Source organism: Heterodontus francisci, chromosome 37 (genome assembly GCF_036365525.1).
Source record: "Heterodontus francisci isolate sHetFra1 chromosome 37, sHetFra1.hap1, whole genome shotgun sequence".
Lineage (NCBI taxonomy): Eukaryota > Metazoa > Chordata > Chondrichthyes > Heterodontiformes > Heterodontidae > Heterodontus > Heterodontus francisci.
Genome location: NC_090407.1, coordinates 24,693,938 through 24,712,558, shown reverse-complemented (window position 1 = coordinate 24,712,558; position 18,621 = coordinate 24,693,938). Strand labels below are relative to the sequence as shown.

General features: G+C 40.0%; 1 protein-coding gene across 1 annotated transcript in view; it reads right to left on the bottom strand.

The window, feature by feature from the left end:
* Positions 1-18,621, bottom strand: part of capzb (capping actin protein of muscle Z-line subunit beta) — a 108,200-nt gene that overhangs the window by 41,292 nt on the left and 48,287 nt on the right. The window contains exons 3-4 of the mRNA XM_068017332.1: positions 9,129-9,250; positions 356-469 (exon numbers count right to left, since the gene is read on the bottom strand). Of these exons, the coding sequence (XP_067873433.1) occupies positions 356-469; positions 9,129-9,250 (236 nt within the window). The remainder of the gene's footprint in view (positions 1-355; positions 470-9,128; positions 9,251-18,621) is intronic.

Sequence of the window (18,621 nt, the reverse complement as noted above, 5' to 3'; positions counted from 1 at the left end):
CCTTCAGTTGCATAGGCCCCAAGCTTTGGAATACCCTCCCTACCTCACTTTCCTCCTTTAAGACACTCCTTAAAAACTACCTCTTTGAGCAAGCTTTTGGTCATCTGACCGAATATCTTCTTTATAAAACAAAGTATGACAGAGTCACTAACGTTCTTGTAAAGCATCTTGGGACGTTTTATTACTTTAAAGGTGATACATGAATAAAATTTATTATAAAACAGGTGGGCCTCAAGATGAGATTTTAAAACAAAGTTTGAAATAGGCAAAATGTTTATCGTTGGTTACCTTCAAAGTTACTAGATGAAAAGTAGTGCAGAAAACTATGTAAAACTTAGCTGGATATCAGACTTACAGGTCTCGGTACTGATCAAATGCTTTGTTGGCTTCAACTTCCAGTTTTCGCAGGCGAGCGGACGGCATGGCACCATCTTCCAGAGGAGGATCATATTTGTTACTCCAAGGGGACCTAAGAAAGCAGCACAGCAATCAGAAACAAGGGAGCATTGTAAAGCATTTTGCGAATACTTTGTGTACTTCATTAAAAAAAAAGCTGTATACTAATCAATAAATTAGAAAATACACAGTTGTTTGCATAAAATAGGTTTTAGAGGAGGCTATGTGTTTTGCTCCACAGCAAATTACTAGGACAGCAGGGGATGGGTGGAAGTTTGACTAACAATTGCATTCAGCTATCCCCGAAAGATCATCTGGGTCATCAGTAACTGCAAGCAAAACTGACTAGCGCCCATACCAGGAGTGGTGTGATCAGAATCAAAGCTTTGTGAGTACTTTTGCACAATGATTTGCAATTAGGACCAGTTTCCTCCTCACATTAATTGCATTACTCAGAAACTGACGCAATGAGCCATCTTTTTCTGATTGGCAACCTGAAGTGACTGATCACCAGCAGACTGCTTTTTGACAGACACAAATTGGAATTGCTCCTCTTAGGCTAGAGAAAGTTTGTTTTTGTTGCTTTAAAAAAAAAATCACATACGTACTTTACAGGGAAGTCATTTATTCCTTCCCCGTCTATTGAGCAATGTTCGTCTAATTTGGTTTTCTAGGATGTGTATGTGACAGAAATAGAATTTTCTTTCTTGTTAGGTTAAGTATGTAATATTACATGTTCCTTTAATATGTGAACTATTGTAAGACTCTCAGGATTACAAGTAATAGCCAAAGAAAACATGGGTTTTTATTATACATTAAACTAGAACATATATATACAAACAGTTACTGCATGAGCACATCTAAACATACCTCACTCTATCAGGCTACACCCACAACTCCCTGGTCATGTGTGAAGCGACATCACTTCTTCTGGTGACCTTGACTTACAGCTTCTTAAGGTCGTTCCACAATAAAGTACATCTCACCTCTTTATAATGGATCCAAGTGCTTTCTTGAAAATTAAAATGGCTCCTCAGAAACAGCTAGCCTGATTCACTGCTAACAGATTCTTATCGATCAAGGGATTTATTATTTACACCGCCCCCCCAACCTTGTATAAGGAAGCAGATGAAAATGCATTTCAGTTTACAGACAATGCTAAAGCAAGCCGACTACTACAAGCCATTATCTCATTGGGTAGTAACAGTATTAACGTTTTGTTAGCTTGACTTACTCAAATAAATAGCTCGAATCTCAAAGGGGAAAATATCCTCATCACCCAATTGTCTAGAGCTCAGTCCCTATTCATCAAACTGTTATGGCTAGAGATGTATAGAATTCTGAGTGTAGCAATTATGTATTTGCCACCAGAGACTCAATCTTTCCAAGAATTTGCCACAAGTGCCTGGGCAAACATATTCCTTTTAAAACCATTTTATGTTTTGAAGTCACTCCATGGCGGCTATTCAGAAGTAAGATCCTATAAATGAGGATTTTAAATAAATACATCATTATCAGAAAATGAATATTTTATGTATTGCAAGGTACTGATTGTGGTGTATAGTATCCTACCTAGGGTTTTACTTTTGTTTATCACTTTATTTAGCCTATACAAGGTAATATAGTATTGAGATTATTTTCTACTTTCTTAATGGACAGAAGACATTCTTCTACAATAAGAAATTTATCACGATTAGAATTACAAGTTATTTGTTACAGCAAGCCTGACAAATGGTTTTAAGCCTGACAAATGGCTTCGTCTGTCCTCATTTTACACTACACATCCCTCTACACTTAGCCTAGAGTCTCTTTATTTCAACAACTGGAATGTCATTTTGCCTTTTTTCTTGAATTTAATTTCCTTGGTCCTCAACATAGCTTGATAATTTTAAATACAGCGTCATCTTTGTTGCGGTATTCTGAGTGGTTCCACTGCCTTCCCTTAAGCCTGATCACAAAACACCATGGGTGGTCTTAGTGATGCTTCATAAACTGTTAGTTTCACTTCCTTGGACTTAAATATTCCACAGATCTGCTTGCACATCCCAACATTCTTTTATTTGCCTTTCCAACTACCGTCATACTTTTAAGATACTTATGACCTTTAGTCACTAGGGTTTTACAGTCTGATCCTCTTTGTTACCTTATACAGTGATGCACCCTCATCCTGTTAGTATTAATGTATATGTACTTCAATTCTCAAAAATGAAAACAACTTCACATCCAAAGTTACACCACTATAATATTTTGACCCACAAAAATACTGTTGGAGCAAACCTTCCATTTTCAGATAATACTTAATTAGTAATTATTTAAGATGGCCATGTGAGCCGCATAGAAGATGGCAGGATCCCCAAGGACACATTGTACAGCGAGCTCGTCACTGGTATCAGACCCACCGGCCGTCCTGGTCTCCGCTTTAAAGACGTCTGCAAACGCGACATGAAGTCCTGTGACATTGATCACAAGTCGTGGGAGTCAGTTGCCAGCGATCGCCAGAGCTGGCGGGCAACCATAAAGGCGGGGCTAAAGTGTGGCGAGTCGAAGAGACTTAGCAGTTGGCAGGAAAAAAGACAGAAGCGCAAGGAGAGAACTAACTGTGCAACAGCCCAGACAACCAATTTTATCTGCAGCACCTGTGGAAGAGTCTGTCACTCTAGAATTGGCCTTTATAGCCACTCCAGGCGCTGCTTCACAAACCACTGACCACCTCCAGGCGCTTACCCATTGTCTCTCGAGACAAGGAGGCCAAAGAAGAAGATGTAAGATGGTCATGATGAGATTTTATTTCTAAAGAACTATTGTCAATGGATTTAAAAAATACAAGTGGTTAAAAAGTTGTCCTGTAAAAGCAACTGGCAGACTTCATCCATGCTTATGTGGCATAAAGCTTGTTTATTTATCTGGTCATACTATAAAGGACAAGAAAAAGAACACAAAATATTAAACACAGATGTTACCAACTGCAATGAGTGAAAAGTTTGCACAGCAAGCAAAGGCACATAAGCATAGTTGAAGACCTGGGTAAAATTAACACATTAGACTACACTGTATCAGGAAGACTGCTGGCTTTCATTTAATATTAATTTTGACATCTGAGAAAGATAGAAAGTGAAGTTCCAATTGAAAAAATGTGGAATGAAAGGTCATTAATAAGATTTTTTAAAATATTGAAATGTATTTGGAAGATGACACATCACCATTAACATGGACAGGCCTGTCATAGTGTCATCTGCAGCACAGAAGGTGGCCATTTGGCCCTTTGAGTCCATACTGGCAGTAAGGTCATATGCTCTGAAACTGGCGAGTTTGTTGCCAAAAGTTGAATAAATTTGCTTTTGATTCACCCATCATGTTATTCAGACACCTCAATAACATATCCAACCTGCCCCAACCGTATTCAAGTTTGCAACAAACTGCATAACCTTAAGAGACTGTTCGAAATCTTCTCCCTTTACCCTCTGGCTGCCAATGTTTTAAATTAAAACTATGACAAACTTACTCAAGTCAGAATAAATTATTCCATTTGGCCAATCAGAACCAAACTGAGATGTCAGCATGATTGAAGAGGCACAACTTCAGGTGGTTCTTCCTTTCTCAAAAAAAACCCCTTAGCTTCCTCAGTTAGCAGTACACATCTCTGCATTAGGAAATTCTAGGTTCAGGCTCCACCCCAAGACTTAAGCACATGACTTTGCTATTCAGTACAAGACCATGGGAGTGCTACATTGTCAGAGTTGCTGTTCATTGGGTGGCAGGTTAAATCTGAGGCACCTATTCTAGTGAACCATAAAGCCCCTGTGCTACTGTTTGAAGGGCACTGGGAGTTCTCCGTGTTCTGGACAACATTCCTCCCTTGACAAACACTAAAACAGAGGTGTCCAACATACAGACCAGTGGCCAGCATCCAGTCCCCGAAAGGTTTCGATCCAGCGCGCCATTCCTGGGTGACTGACAGCGAACTTTCCATCACTTGGCTTTAATTGATAGCAGGATCTCTGGGACTGGCCAACAGCTATTAGAGGAGAGGACGTAGCTCGACTTTTATTGATGGCTCTCCTATTAAAGTGTACAACTGGCAGAAGGGATAGGTGGGACATGTGTCAGACAGTCACCTGTCTGTGATTGGTCACTGATTGTGACTGGCAGCAGGCTGCCCGGGCAGGGTGAGCACATGTTGGTGGTTCGGGGTGCAGGCGCATTGGGATCAGCCGTCCCTGCTGTTTTTAGGCACTTCAGGGAGAGAGCAAGTGAATGGGAATGGCTGCTGTGGGGAAGAGAGGCCAAAGGAACAGCAGGAAGCGGGCCAGCACACAGCCAGAGGTACAGGGCAGAGTGGCACTGAGGGAGCACAGAATCAGGCAGTCCTTTAAACCAGCAGGAGAAACCAGCCCGGGAAGGAGAAAGCGAGCCAGATTGCGAGAGGCAGCGAGCTACAGCACACCAGAGCGAGAGCCAGAGCGAGCGAGCCAGCCAGAGCGGGAGCGAGCAGGCCAGCCAGCCAGAGCGCGACCGAGAGCGGGAGCCCGCCAGAGCGAGAGCGAGCCAGCCAGCCAGAGCACAAGCGAGCCAGAGCGAGTGCGCCAGCCAGAGCCAGCCAGCCAGCCGGAGCAAGCCAGCCAGAGATCAAGATTACTCCTGACATATGGACATCTATCCGAATACTCCACATCGCTGCATCAAGTGTGTGGGTAGTCATTGACTGCTCGTTCAAGCAGAAACATTGCCAGGTACCTCAATAAATCAGTGTTCAGCATGGTGACAAGAAATTAAGTTGATAAATTAGTCTTTTCGTTTATAGCTTGTTCCTAAAAATGCACATTTTTTTGTTGTTTTGATTAACAGTAAGAAAAATTTACAAAGCCTTTATCTTTCCGAAATTTGCCCACTGGCGCCCTATGTAGGATATAAACTGTAATGTTTACGTGAAAAGGTTGGACACCCCTGCACTAAAACATTAACTGGTCATTCATCTCATCACATTAAAGGGCTGCTGCTGTCTGTCTACAGGATAGTCACCATTTCAAAGTATATGAAGTGCTGAGAGAAGTTTTTGAAAAGCCCAAACTGCAAGCTTTAGATTCCCTGAAGTCTATCATGGCTACTCAAATAAGAAATCTAGTCTCTGACCATAACAAGGTTTTAAAAAGGTCATTACTAATTTTGAATTCTTACATTTCTTTCCCAACATGCATTGCATATATATTGTAATCAAATAGCTGAATTCACACTGGTACAAAATATTTAAAACTGCCAAAAGGAAGAGAATTCTTTTTTGGGGGGGGGGGGGGGGGGGAGGGGCGGGGCAGTGGTGCAGGGGGGGTTGGTATGCCAGGGTTTTAAAACCATCAGGTTGTGTGCAACAAGTAAATCAGTCCATATGATAACTAACTTGGGCTGTTGATTTCTTGCGAAGTAGACTCATTATTAAAGACATTCCCATTAAGTTTTTACTTAAAGTACAGCTCGAACAGATAGATTTGGCTGGGGCAGAGGGGAGAAATGGTAATAAAGCCTGGACTCTGTGCATCTAACAGATGGCGATGAAACAGCACTGCTAAAAGAGTGGAACATAACACCAGCTGCTCTCTCCCTGGAGAATGCCGTGTGGTACAGTAGACATAAAAGACTTAAAAACTGAAATAAAATTGCTTTCAATTAAATTCAAGCTTTACATTTTAGTATCTCCAAACAAATACACATTTTTCTTTTGAAAACTGTGATGTTTACTGGAGCCATTTGGTGAACATTAGTGCTTCCATACACCACAAATTGCAGTAAGCATTAAAATTTATAGACATTAAATTCTGGCAAATGTTCTTTCAGATTAAGAGCATGCAATCTTCAGAGTCCCAGCATATTATGTAAGCATATGTTGCACATTTTAATTTGCAAAATACATCAAGAGTTCTATTGCCATGGCAACAACAGATGCCAAGCATTCCGTATTCAATAATTACAATTAAATCAACTCAAGAGAAGGAGCTGCTGCAAAGGGGTCAGGTCACAATGATGCCAATTTGCCTTGCTCTCAACACAACTCAGTTTAAAAACAGAACTTACAAATGCAAATCTGATTGCATGCAGGTTTTAACTAGGAAGAGATGGAAAATTGAAGGGGAGTGCATTTTATTCAATGTCCTTCCTTCTTCATCTATGCAGGAAGAATACATTTGTGACTGACAACATTCTGATTTCTTCCTCCTCCTCCCCCCCCCCCCCCCCCAAAAACAGTGCGGCTTGGACCATGTGGCTTTCTGTTACACACAGTGACTTTTAAAAAGGCTATTTAATTTGCAGGGCAGAGACCCACCATTTCAGGTCTCCATCACTCCAGGGATGCTGCCAACAGGGAAGAGATGCCTGCATCCTGTAATGTGTCCATACTTTTTTTTTAAAACAGGGAATACAATATCAGTTCAGCCTAGGAGCTTATCTGCAGCCACTCAACCTCAAGAACATGCTCTACAAACATTTTATATATAGAGAGCTAGTATAGGATTAAAAACTAGGTTAACAAGTTAAAGTGCATTTTATGCGTTCAACAGAAAGCCACATGGCCCTAGTCACTGTGACTGTAAGGAAAGTGTATTATTTCCACAGAGAGTGCTTTTTGCTGAAACTAACGATTTCAAACTGTGTAGCTGGCACCAGTTTCCCCATAAGGATTTCATTTAAAAGAGAAATTCAGGAAAGAAAGCCTGTGTAAAACGAAGAAAACAACATGAGCAATGTAAAACCTCAAATATATTTCTGTCAGAAACCAGATCTCATTCCAGATATTGTGTTAGATAGCTCATCAGCACTGAATATAAATATCAGAATTTAAGAAAAGGTTGTTTTAATATTGGGAGATGCCCGTTACACTGACAAATCTTTACACATGGATCAGAATGTTCCTAAACAGTAGAATATTCCACTGTTTCCTAAAAGTGTGGATTAATTCCAGAATTCCTGATTTAGTCTGCTTGAGCCACATGACTGGACAATCCATTGAAATTCAAAAATTGACAGATTTTTATTAAAGTAAAACAATATGAAAGTCAAAACTAAAGTTGCAACATTTTCAAAAGCCATTAAAACTAGATAAAGCTTTTAAAGAAGTGAAATGTGCAGTTACTTTTCATTTGTAGTTTCATCTACACGTCACAAAGCTCACCAGGCTATCAGTAAACTAAATAAATGGTATATGCCTGCTCCATTAAACGCGTAAATTAAACCACCTGTTATTCAAGTGACAAGTTAAGTGGAACAAGCAAGAATCTTGTGCATGATTGATTTCTTCCATTGCTATCAGGACCAGTATCCAGTATTGCTCAGTGAGAAAAATAATGAAAGCAGCTCTTTTTAACCCAATTGTGAAGCTTTCCCTCCTGTTCCATAAGGAACCTTGCCATCCTCTGGATCAGAGATAGCTAATCACAAGCCAGATCATGTGTGATCAATGCCAAATATATCCCTCTGTAAAGAGGATCCTCAAGTGTTACCGACAAACCTCATGGAAGACCAGACATTTAAAACCAGATATGTCTAGAGAGTAAGATACCTTGGACTGAATTATAACCCTGTATCAAGGGTAAACAGCACCTTCCAAACCCACAATCTCTACCACCTAGAAGGAGGACGGAAGCAACAGATGCATGGGAACATCACCATTTGCAAGTTCCCCAAGCCACACACCATCCTGACTTGGAACTATATCGCCGTTCTTTCACTGTCGCTGGGTCAAAAACCTAGAACATCCTAACAGTACTGTGGGTGTACCTACCTCACAAGGACTTCAGTGGTTGAAAGCAGCAGCTCACCACCACCTTCTCAAGGGCAATTAGGGTCAGGCAATAAAGGCTCGCCTGCCCAGCAATGTCCACATCCCATGAATGAATAAAAAATCAATTGATCAAAGCTTTCTGGTGAACTTGACATTTATCCATGCAGGTTAAGGGAGTCATCCCAAATGACTTGCCAGTGGATTAATTAATCCAAAGGGCATGATAAACTGCAAGTTTCATCCTGTATTCCCCGAGGGGCATTTATCCCCTTCCCCAGACAGAATTCTTAAGTCTGTTTTGCCTGGATGGGCAACAAGCCTTAACTCAGGATCAGCCTTAGTTCTTAGTCTAGTGGTAACACACTCACTTTCCTAATTCAGCGTATAAACTATCACAGTGGAATCAGTAACAAGTAGAACTAAAATAAGGCTTCCTACAGACTATGATTGCATTGAGATATGAACAGTTCCAAATGGTTTCAAAATGGAACAAAGTAGTTAGGAAGTTAAAACTGGGGTATTCAAACTTTCATCTCCTTGCGTCACATAAGTTCATGTCATGGAGCCTCAGGGCCACATATGAACTTTAACTCAATGTTGCCATTAATTTTCTTATATCTGAAGCTGCTGCAGCTGATGACCTTGGCATTTTGATTCAGGATTCACCCACCAATGAGGCAACATTCCCATCCAAACTTCAAACACAACAGTGCTAAAATTATTTCTTTCCAAACTTCCAGGCCCACCAAATTCCAACAGGATAAATCAGTGACAGAAATGCAAGTGCAAATAGCAGCTGAGTTTTTAGGACTTCAAAGGCCAGATTACCTGGGCTCCAGCTAGGGGTGAAGCAGATGCAAGTTGTACATCCAAGTTAAGTACCAAAATGTTAACTACTGCAAAGCTTGTTCTGGTATTTTCATTTAAAAAAAAGTACAAGATTTTTTTCCATTTGTTATCTCACCTGTATGAGTCACCATCTCTATTATAGTCACAAAGTAAGTAATCCTTTCCCACTACTTTATCCCTGGCAATCTTCAGCGGCTGATCTACTGATGATAATAGGTCTTCACAGAGAGTTGGAACCTGTTTGCAAAATATCAAGCAAAACATATTAGAAGCAATTTTAAACTTAAGACGTTCCATTTTACATTTCATAATCTTAATAGGAACATGATACAGTTTTAAACTCAAACTGTTTCCTCATCTTTTAAAACCATCACAAACAATGAGAAATACAATTCTCTCTGAAAAACAAACACATACGTTTGCAAGTGTAAAACTGAACAAGCTCCTACTTTCAGAATGGTCCCATCAGAATCACCCAAACGTTTAAGACAAAAATCCTACTCATGTACTTGAATGAACATCATAGCAAGCAAAACACAGCAGGATCTCAGGCTCTGCTGCAAAAACTGCTGCAACCACAAATTAAGACATCAAACATTCAGGGTTGTGTAGCTACACCACTTATCTGCTTTATGTGCGGTGTGTACAAAGGAAAGGGACAAGAGTAACACTAAATAGCCTACAAGATGGAAACATTCTACACTAGCCATGAGATAACGATTTTTTTCCTCAGACTCTCAAAAAATTTGGATTCCAAACTTTATTTAAAATCACATTAGAGACAATATTATCCATTTAATACTTAAATTATTTAATGCATTATATTTTACAAACTTTAAGATACATAAGTTCTTTGCAGTCAACATCGGCAAAATCACATGCACTTGTAATGGAAAAGGTTTCAAATCTTGAAGAAAATTGTATGCTCAATTGTTATTTCTTCAATTTTGCGTTCATCACTGACACCGACAATACATCAAAGGTATGGTACTGGGAAGATGCATTTCTTTCCCCATCCTCTTCCCCAAACACAAATCACAATAATGCACCAAAAGCTCCATTTACACTGTTTAGAGAAACAGCAACAGCTGTTCTCTCTTGCTATTTCTTCATGGCATACAGCACAGTTACTACTACATTCATAGTATGAAGTCTACATGTTATACTGTGGTAGTAAGCAAGCTTTACGACATGGCTGGGTTTATGGACAACCTTCAGGAACATATTTAGAGTGGCAGAGTCACACAGATATTGGTGATGCACTCGGGGCTTTGGAAGTCACCTTACCTGAGTGAGGTGTAGTGCCCTTGAGGTCTATCTTATGTGGAAGTGTCTGTTGACCTGCTGGACAGCCAGAGAACCAGGAATGGGGACCGTTATCGACGCTGACATTTCAGTGCAGCACAGTTACTGCTCCTCAACCAATACCATTAAAAGCAGTTTAACTGATCATTCATCACATTTTCTGTTTGTACAACTTTGCTGTATGTTACTTGGCTGCCTTATTTACCTACGTAACAGTGGCAATTTTAAATAAGGAATTAATTGACTGTGAAGTACTTTGTAACATCTTCAGGACATGATCAAGTGCTACCCAAGTTCTTTTTCTTTCCTGAGGTTAGTTATATTTTGTCCTTTCAATTCATTACACTCAAGACTGCATTGCTTCACAAAGTCCTAATCATTGTTGCACGGAACTCTGCCTAAACTACCTTGCAGCCTACTTTTGCTGTGTTTATATTTATACATGGAAGTAAAGATTCCAAGCAAGTTTGAAATAAGATTGGTGTTTTGTTGGTTGAGAATAACAAGCTGTGACTCAAGTTCATGTTTCAAGCCTCTGCTCTAATGTGTTGTCCCTATCTTCATTACTCATCAGAGTGTGGTACTGTTGTGATAACACTCAGTTTCCAGGATCAGGGATGTGTCAGAACTAGTATGTACACATCACCCTAAGATCATAAAAGCAAAATACTGCAGATGCTGGAAATCTGAAATAAAAACAAGTGCTGGAAATACTCAAGCAGAAAAGGTCACAGACATGAAACGCTAACTGTGTTTCTCTCTTCACAGATGCTGCCAGACCTGCTGAGCATTTCCAACACTTTGTTTTTATCCCAAAATCATAGTATCAGTATCCGATGGGGCATTTTAAAAATAAAATTACTTTCCTATCAAGAAATAACACATTTACATGTGAATTGCCAGTAATCCTGTACATGAAATTTGAATTAGTGTTTGCTATAAAAGATTGATTTGGTCCAAACTTGAGATGGGCATGAGTCTTGCATTTCCCTAAACTACAGCTACTTTAATCCCGCTACATTGATCATATATCACACCCCCAAACTGCCCCTTAAGTAGCCCACCAGCAGAACAGGGCTTTGTGGAAAACCAACCTAAGGAGCTACCAGCCACATTGCCAAGTTGCAGCAGGCGTAATACACGTGATTTACGTTCTGTAAATCTCTAGCCCAGGCATGCATTCTATTTGAGCATGTACAACATTTCAGAGTTCAATTTATAATTACTTGCCAACATTTTGGCCCAATTTACTGGTGAGAATTGAATGAAACTGTGGAATGACAGATAGCAACATAAGGCACAGTGACGCAGTGGTTAGCACTGCAGCCTCACATCTCCAGCGACCCGGGTTCAATTCTGGGTACTGCCTGTGTGGAGTTTGCAAGTTGTCCCCGTGTCTGCGTGGGTTTTCTCCGGGTGCTCCGGTTTCCTCCCACATGCCAAAGACTTGCAGGTTTTTAGGTAAATTGGCCATTATAAATTGCCCCTAGTATAGGTAGGTGGTAGGGAAATATAGGAACAGGTGGGGATGTGGTAGGAATATGGAATTAGTCTAGGATTAGTATAAATGGGTGGTTGATGGTCGGCACAGACTCGGTGGGCCGGAGGGCCTGTTTCAGTGCTGTATCTCTCTAAACTTAGAAAAAAAAGGAAAAATGCAACACATTTATTTAAATAGGAAAGATTTGAAGTGGGTGGTTAACAAAAATTAAAAACAGGCTGCTCCAGCTGTTTTGGGAGAAAAGAGAATCCAGGGTGGAGACAGAAATTGTATTGTAGAATAGTTTTTTTAAAGTCTGTACACATTATATAATTATTACATAGAACATTAAGTCAATAGCAAAAGCTATCAGCCAAGAACCTCGGCAATGCATTATACACAATATTCAGCATACTGAAATCCCTATACAAAAACATTTAAATTCCAAACAGCTTTCGCCACATTTCTAGTTTTGTACCAAGTAAAAAGAAATCTATTGTAAATAAATCCTGCGAAATGTAAAAACATGAATGCAAAGGATTACATTCCTGCAGTTGCACCAGCTCCTCAGCAGGTGTCTCCCTACTCAATCATGAGATTGCGCCTGCCTGACTGCCAAATATAGATTTATAGCAGATATATTAAGTAGAAACACTTCTATATATGGAAAGCACAATTATGGTCACTATATATAAGGAGGTTCAACTAAAAGAAAGGTAAAACCACCATCTAGACTGACCACGTACCCTTGCAGGCACATTGTGGAGAGTAATTTTGGTGTAGTTCTTCTGGAATTGGTATGACCATCTCGAACTGTGTTGTGGAATATTGACACAATATTAACATAGTATTGGGGGAATGACACTAACTGAACTGCTCACTCGGACATCGGTGCAGACATGATAGGCCAAATGGCCTCCTCCTGTGCTTTAATAATTCTGCGATTGAGAGAATTTATTTATTTTTTTTTAAACTGAAAAAATTGTATAGCACAACTTCAGTTTTACCAGAAGTTGGACAAACTAAAAAAGACTTCCATTCCAACTCAAAGAAAACAGGCAAATATACAATTATTCCATTAACATAACTAGAAATGAAAAGAATGAATAATAGCTGGCACAAAGTTTTATAGGAAAGTATACTTAAGTGAATCAAACTATTATATTTAATACACACTGCCTACTTCCTCATCGCTTTCTACAGCACACACCATCTCTAATGGAGAGAGGGAGAGACCTGCTGCCAGCAAACCCACCCCACCAACCATTACATATCCCAGGTCATCTTTGCACAGCAATATGGCTGGCATTGAGATGATATCGTATGAAAGATTGTGTGTGAAAAACCACACCTTAGCAACAGGCCAACGCACCTCAGATTCAATGCAGACCTACAACAGCTGCATGGAGTTTTAATATCTGATGTAAGTAGAACCGGAGATTCAGACAAGTGTTTTATAAATTTATCCCACTATATTTTTTATTGTGCCCTTGAATGGTCTCATCATGAGCTGCTACAGTATGCAAAGCTGTTTGAAAAGCAATTTAAAATACACCTAGGGGATTTAGAGTATGTATTCCAGATTTCTGAATGGAGTCATAAAGCTGGGGTCAAGCTGTGAAGGAATGTTACCAAAGGAAAGTATTTAGGATCAGAGTTTGCACTGGATGCAATCTATGTATTCAGGACCACACTGTTCTTATTGTACGCAATGTATATGTATTTAGAATCAGAATTTGCACTGGATGCAATGTATATAAGATCAGAGTTTATATCGTATATAACCCCTGTATAGATATAGGATCAGATTGTACTGTATGCAATCAGTATGTATTTAGGATCACAAGATTTGTATTGTACGCAATTTTCTTTAATGACCATATCCCTTATGTGCACCTTTACTATGAAAAATGGGCTAACTCTGCAATGCTGCCTGAAATCCTTTAATATTTGTTTGCACTTTAAACCCTTTGCTGGGATAAACATGATGAAATTTCCAACTTAATTTAAACTGCTTTGAAGAGTTTTTATTCATTCACGGGATGTGGGCATCGCTGGCAACTGCAGAATTTATTGCCCAATTAAAAGCCCCATTCACCAAACTGACATGAGTCTTAGTATCATCCCGAGAGGAACCTTTAGCACTTTGGAGTGCAGCCCCTCCAAATCAAAATGGGGCATAGACACAAAACATGAAGTAGATTAGCAGGGCCTGCGTTCATCCATAGTATTTTGAAGGTGGAAGACTGCAATAAACCAGTGAGCCTTAAAATAAAATGTTAATTTTACTGTTTAGAAACACTATATTTCAGTTACTGCATCGTAGTGCCTGTGGATTATGTTCACTAGATAGAACCATAGAAAAATTACAGCACAGAAGGAGGCCATTCAGTCCATCGTGTCTGCACCAGCTCAAATAAGTAGTCAAAAATAGACTGGTTAGGATTGAGGCAAGAGCTGCTCTAGTTGATCTGGATTTTTAAAAATACATGAAAGGTGCCAAAAAGACATTCTGCCTATCACACAAATGAGTAATGTGATGTATGAATTTCAATGCCACTGTGATGCTCGGTATATAGACTTTATGTTTCAAAGACTGGTGGATTGTATCAAACATGTCCCTTCCACTGTTCGCAACGGGCAAGGTACAGACTGTACCCAACTGGCACGTGCTTGCAAAACTCAAAAGTGTGTCCAACATTAGATGTGATTCCGCGATTGGACAACATTTGCTATATAATCCTGTGCGTTAAGAATTATGCTGGGGCGGCACAGTGGCGCAGTGGTTAGCACTGCAGCCTCACAGCTCCAGGGACCCAGGTTCGATTCTGGGTACTGCCTGTGTGGAGTTTGCAAGTTCTCCCTGTGACCGCGTGGGTTTTCGCCGGGTGCTCCGGTTTCCTCCCACAGCCAAAGACTTGCAGGCTGATAGGTAAATTGGCCATTGTAAATTGCCCCTAGTGTAGGTAGGTGATATGGGATTACTGCAGGGTTAGTATAAATGGGTGGTTGTTGGTCGGCACAGACTCGGTGGGCCGAAGGGCCTGTTTCAGTTCCGTATCTCTAAAAAAAAACAATTTAAGATGGCCAGTCGGGTTCGCAGTGTGGCACATTTGCGCATACTGGAAGATACATATATTAATACATAGGGCCCTGTTCTTTGCAGACAGAAAGAACATGTACACACATTGCGCCTGTTTCAGCTAAACAAAATAAGTGACAGCCATTCGCTGGTTCATTCCTCAGGGCAATGCCTCGACCAGAGTCAAGCTGCCTGGTTTAAATTTCAAACAAAGCTTGGCAGCTGTCAGTCACCATAAACTGGTGCATTCTCCATGGCAACGCCTCTACCAGAGTCCACTTGCCGACCAATCAGCACGCTCTTCACATACAGTATAAAATTGTTGCTTCCCTTACATTGGTATTCTTGCGAATTGCCCTGATGAGTGCAAGACGAAAAGCTTTGACAAAAATATCTGTTTTCAGCAATACTCAAACACATCAAAGTATTCCCCACATATATTTCCTTGTGATGCTGTTACCCCATTTAGGGAATGAAAGATCGAGAACCATCAATGAGTCACCAATACTGATCTTTTTCAAGCAGTTTCTGGACTGTCGTTTCCAGCATAGCGTAATACCACTCTGATTCAATACGTTATGAAATGGAAAAGTTGACAAATGGATGTAAGAAAGGTCATTGACTTTAAACACAAACACTCTCTCACTCTACAGATGCTGTCAGACCTGCTGAGTATTTCCAGCATTTTCTATTTTTATTTCAGATTTCCAGCAGCCACTGTATTATGCTATTGTCCAAGACAGCAATAGCAGTTGTATCTTAATACAATACCAGAAGGAACTATCTTTAATGTTGCCTTCCTTGGATTGCTTTAGTCAAATATGGACTAATGCAGGTCAAACATGCTCCATCCTACATGAGATGGCATTAAGTAAACACAAGTTTTTCTTTTTCTAGGACTCACAGAAAGAGGGGTAAATTTTATCCCAATGGTGGGTGCTTATAATTGGTAAGCCAAAGAGCGTGGAGAGTGCCATGTAAAGAATACTACGAGTTCAAATTAGTGAGCTGGGAGATTAGGGAGTTAAAAACTGCTTGGAAGGACTCAAGTGCAGTGATATACATCAACAGGAAAATTAAAACTTTTCAATCCAGTAGATTTTAGTAGTATAGTCATGAAGACTTTAATTTCATAAAATAACTGTCTTGACATGTTTGAAATATTAAATTCCATTCTGCATAAGCAAAGGTAACAAAGAGATGCAAACATCTGGCACTGCCACATATACATTTGTAAAATATTTTGATATTTTGCTGTTCACCTGACTATCTCTACCACTGAAAGCCGGCAGAAATACGGTATGACCTGCTCTGTAGTTTTATATCCGGACCACACTGCAACAAAAAACAAACCAAGGGTTCTCCAGGGCAAGTTTCAGCTGTTCAAATTGTGTGGTACAAATCCAATAGTGCTGGAAAGTGTGCAGCTGGAAAAGGTAATGCTGTATTCATCAAGCAAAAAGCAACATGACATAAGAAGCATAAAGAAAACCATAAGGAAAGAAGAAAACAGCCATCCTCTTAAAAAGCTTTCTGAACAACGCTTCCATTATTCACTCTGTAAGAGAGCCCTTCAGTGCAGTTAGTTACCCATATAATACCACTTTAATATTAACCATCTGATTGCTGTGTAATCTCAAGAGTACACCACATTTAAAGGGGGAGGCAAGTCTCAGAGGTACACTTTTGAATAAAAGCACTCTTCTATATACTGGAAAAAGATAGAAGCTGTTTTTAAAAACGTCCAACCAGATTTTGGTACATTTCTCTTTTTTCTATTAAAGGGAAACTTTCACCTTATATGCTGGGTTTAGTAAGAGCAGCCGAAGAGTTCCACTCTCCTGAATTTGCTTTAAAATTGTGCTCCCATGCACTGTTCAAACTGTTGACAAAGAGGAATTGCTGGCACAACTAGTTGCAACAACTTGGCCATAATACTTAAGCAAACTAACTATTATGATGTCATGAGCTGGTAACATCACCACATGCGAAAGATAGGTGGGACATGACATGTACGTGGTGATGTCAGAGTGACTGCCTAAATTACCCATTGCTGGCACAGTATTTTTACAAGGTACCGTTATATTGCCAACAGGTGTTAAGATCCAGGAAAAAGCAGCCCTTTCTGACCAACATAAAATCAGATCGTTAGCTTCTTCTGGTCGCTGGCAATCTGGGTTATGTCAGACTGCGGCTGAAGATCAATAAAAAAGTAGTTTCAAATTTTGGCGTACTTTGCAGATTAAGACTTAAACTCACCCTTTAAATAACTGACGAGTCACTGTTCTGCGTTATACCAAAATATTTCAGATGACTGAGGATGAACAAACAGCCCTTGTTTTTAAACAGGTGCAAATAGATCAGAATTTAAAGCCCAGCTACTCCACTATCAGGTGGTAAAGACCGAGTGCTCTTCACTAACACTATTGCTTTCTAAGGAGCTTCTCCATTTCCATATCCACTGTTGTGCTACAACCCTTTACCAATCTTAACAGGATTCTTCAATTGAACCCATCAGTGATCATGAGGAACTAGCTCTTTATGGCAGTAACTGAGCGATTTGTTCCAGGAAGTTACAGTTTCTACAATGCTTAAATTAGATGCATATTAACCTAACTGCCACTGGCTAAATTATATTTTGAAATATTACAGGGATGCTGTGGGTGTAATACTCGAGTGAACTGCATTCAGCATTTAAAAAAAAAATTAAACACAAAGAATGCTTTATCTCCAAGTTTAACGAAAGGCAAGTTTAGCAATGTATTATCCAGTCGTAAATGACTATAGATGTCACAAATTATGTTGTGGAATACCCAACATTTAACATTCATCAAACTGTACATCAGATTGTTGGCTCTATAATGCATTCAGGTTTGTTTCACAAAATTACCAAGGACACTCTTTGTAGTTTGAGTTGTGGCTCAGTTGGCAACACTCAACTCCTGGTCAGAAGGTTGTGGGTTCAAGACCCACTCCAAGACATGAGCACAAAAGTTAAGGTTGACACTCCACTGAGGGAGTATTGCCCTGCTGGATCTGTTAAACAGAGGCCCCATCTGCTGTCTCAGGTGGATGTAAAAGATCCCAAGGCATTACTAAGAGGAGGAACAGGGAAGTTATCCCTGGTATCATGGCCAATATTTAATGCTCAATCAACATCCCAAAAACAAATCATCTGGACAATATCACATTGGGATATGTGTGGGAACTCATTGTCCACAAATTGGCTGCCGCTCTTCCGACATTACAACAGTGATTACAGTTCAAAAGTGCCTCATCACTGTAAACTGCTTTGGGATATCCTATGGTTGCGAAATATACTATTTTCTTTGCTAACCCTTGGGCAACTTCCACAAAACATGCAAATACATTCTCTCCTCAGTGGTGGTCTAAAACATGATGGATCTCACTTTTTAATGACACCAATAGGACTAACATCTAGGGTGGGAACAGTACAGAATCAGCCTGCTGGTGTCGGATGGCAGCAATATTAATTCACAGTGTAAAACCCACCAGCATGTATTCCTAAAAACATCACAAAATTTTGAACAAACCCATCCACCAGGTAAATGCAGCCTGTACATATTAAAGAGTCAGATTCAGTTTCTTCCATTTGCCACTTCAAAAACAAGGCACATTAAGAGCAGGGGGGGGGGGGGGGGGTTGAGTCATGGGTTAAGAGTTGGTGGTGAAACATCTTAATTCCAAGATAAGGCTTTAGGTGGGGGAGGGGAAGCCTTG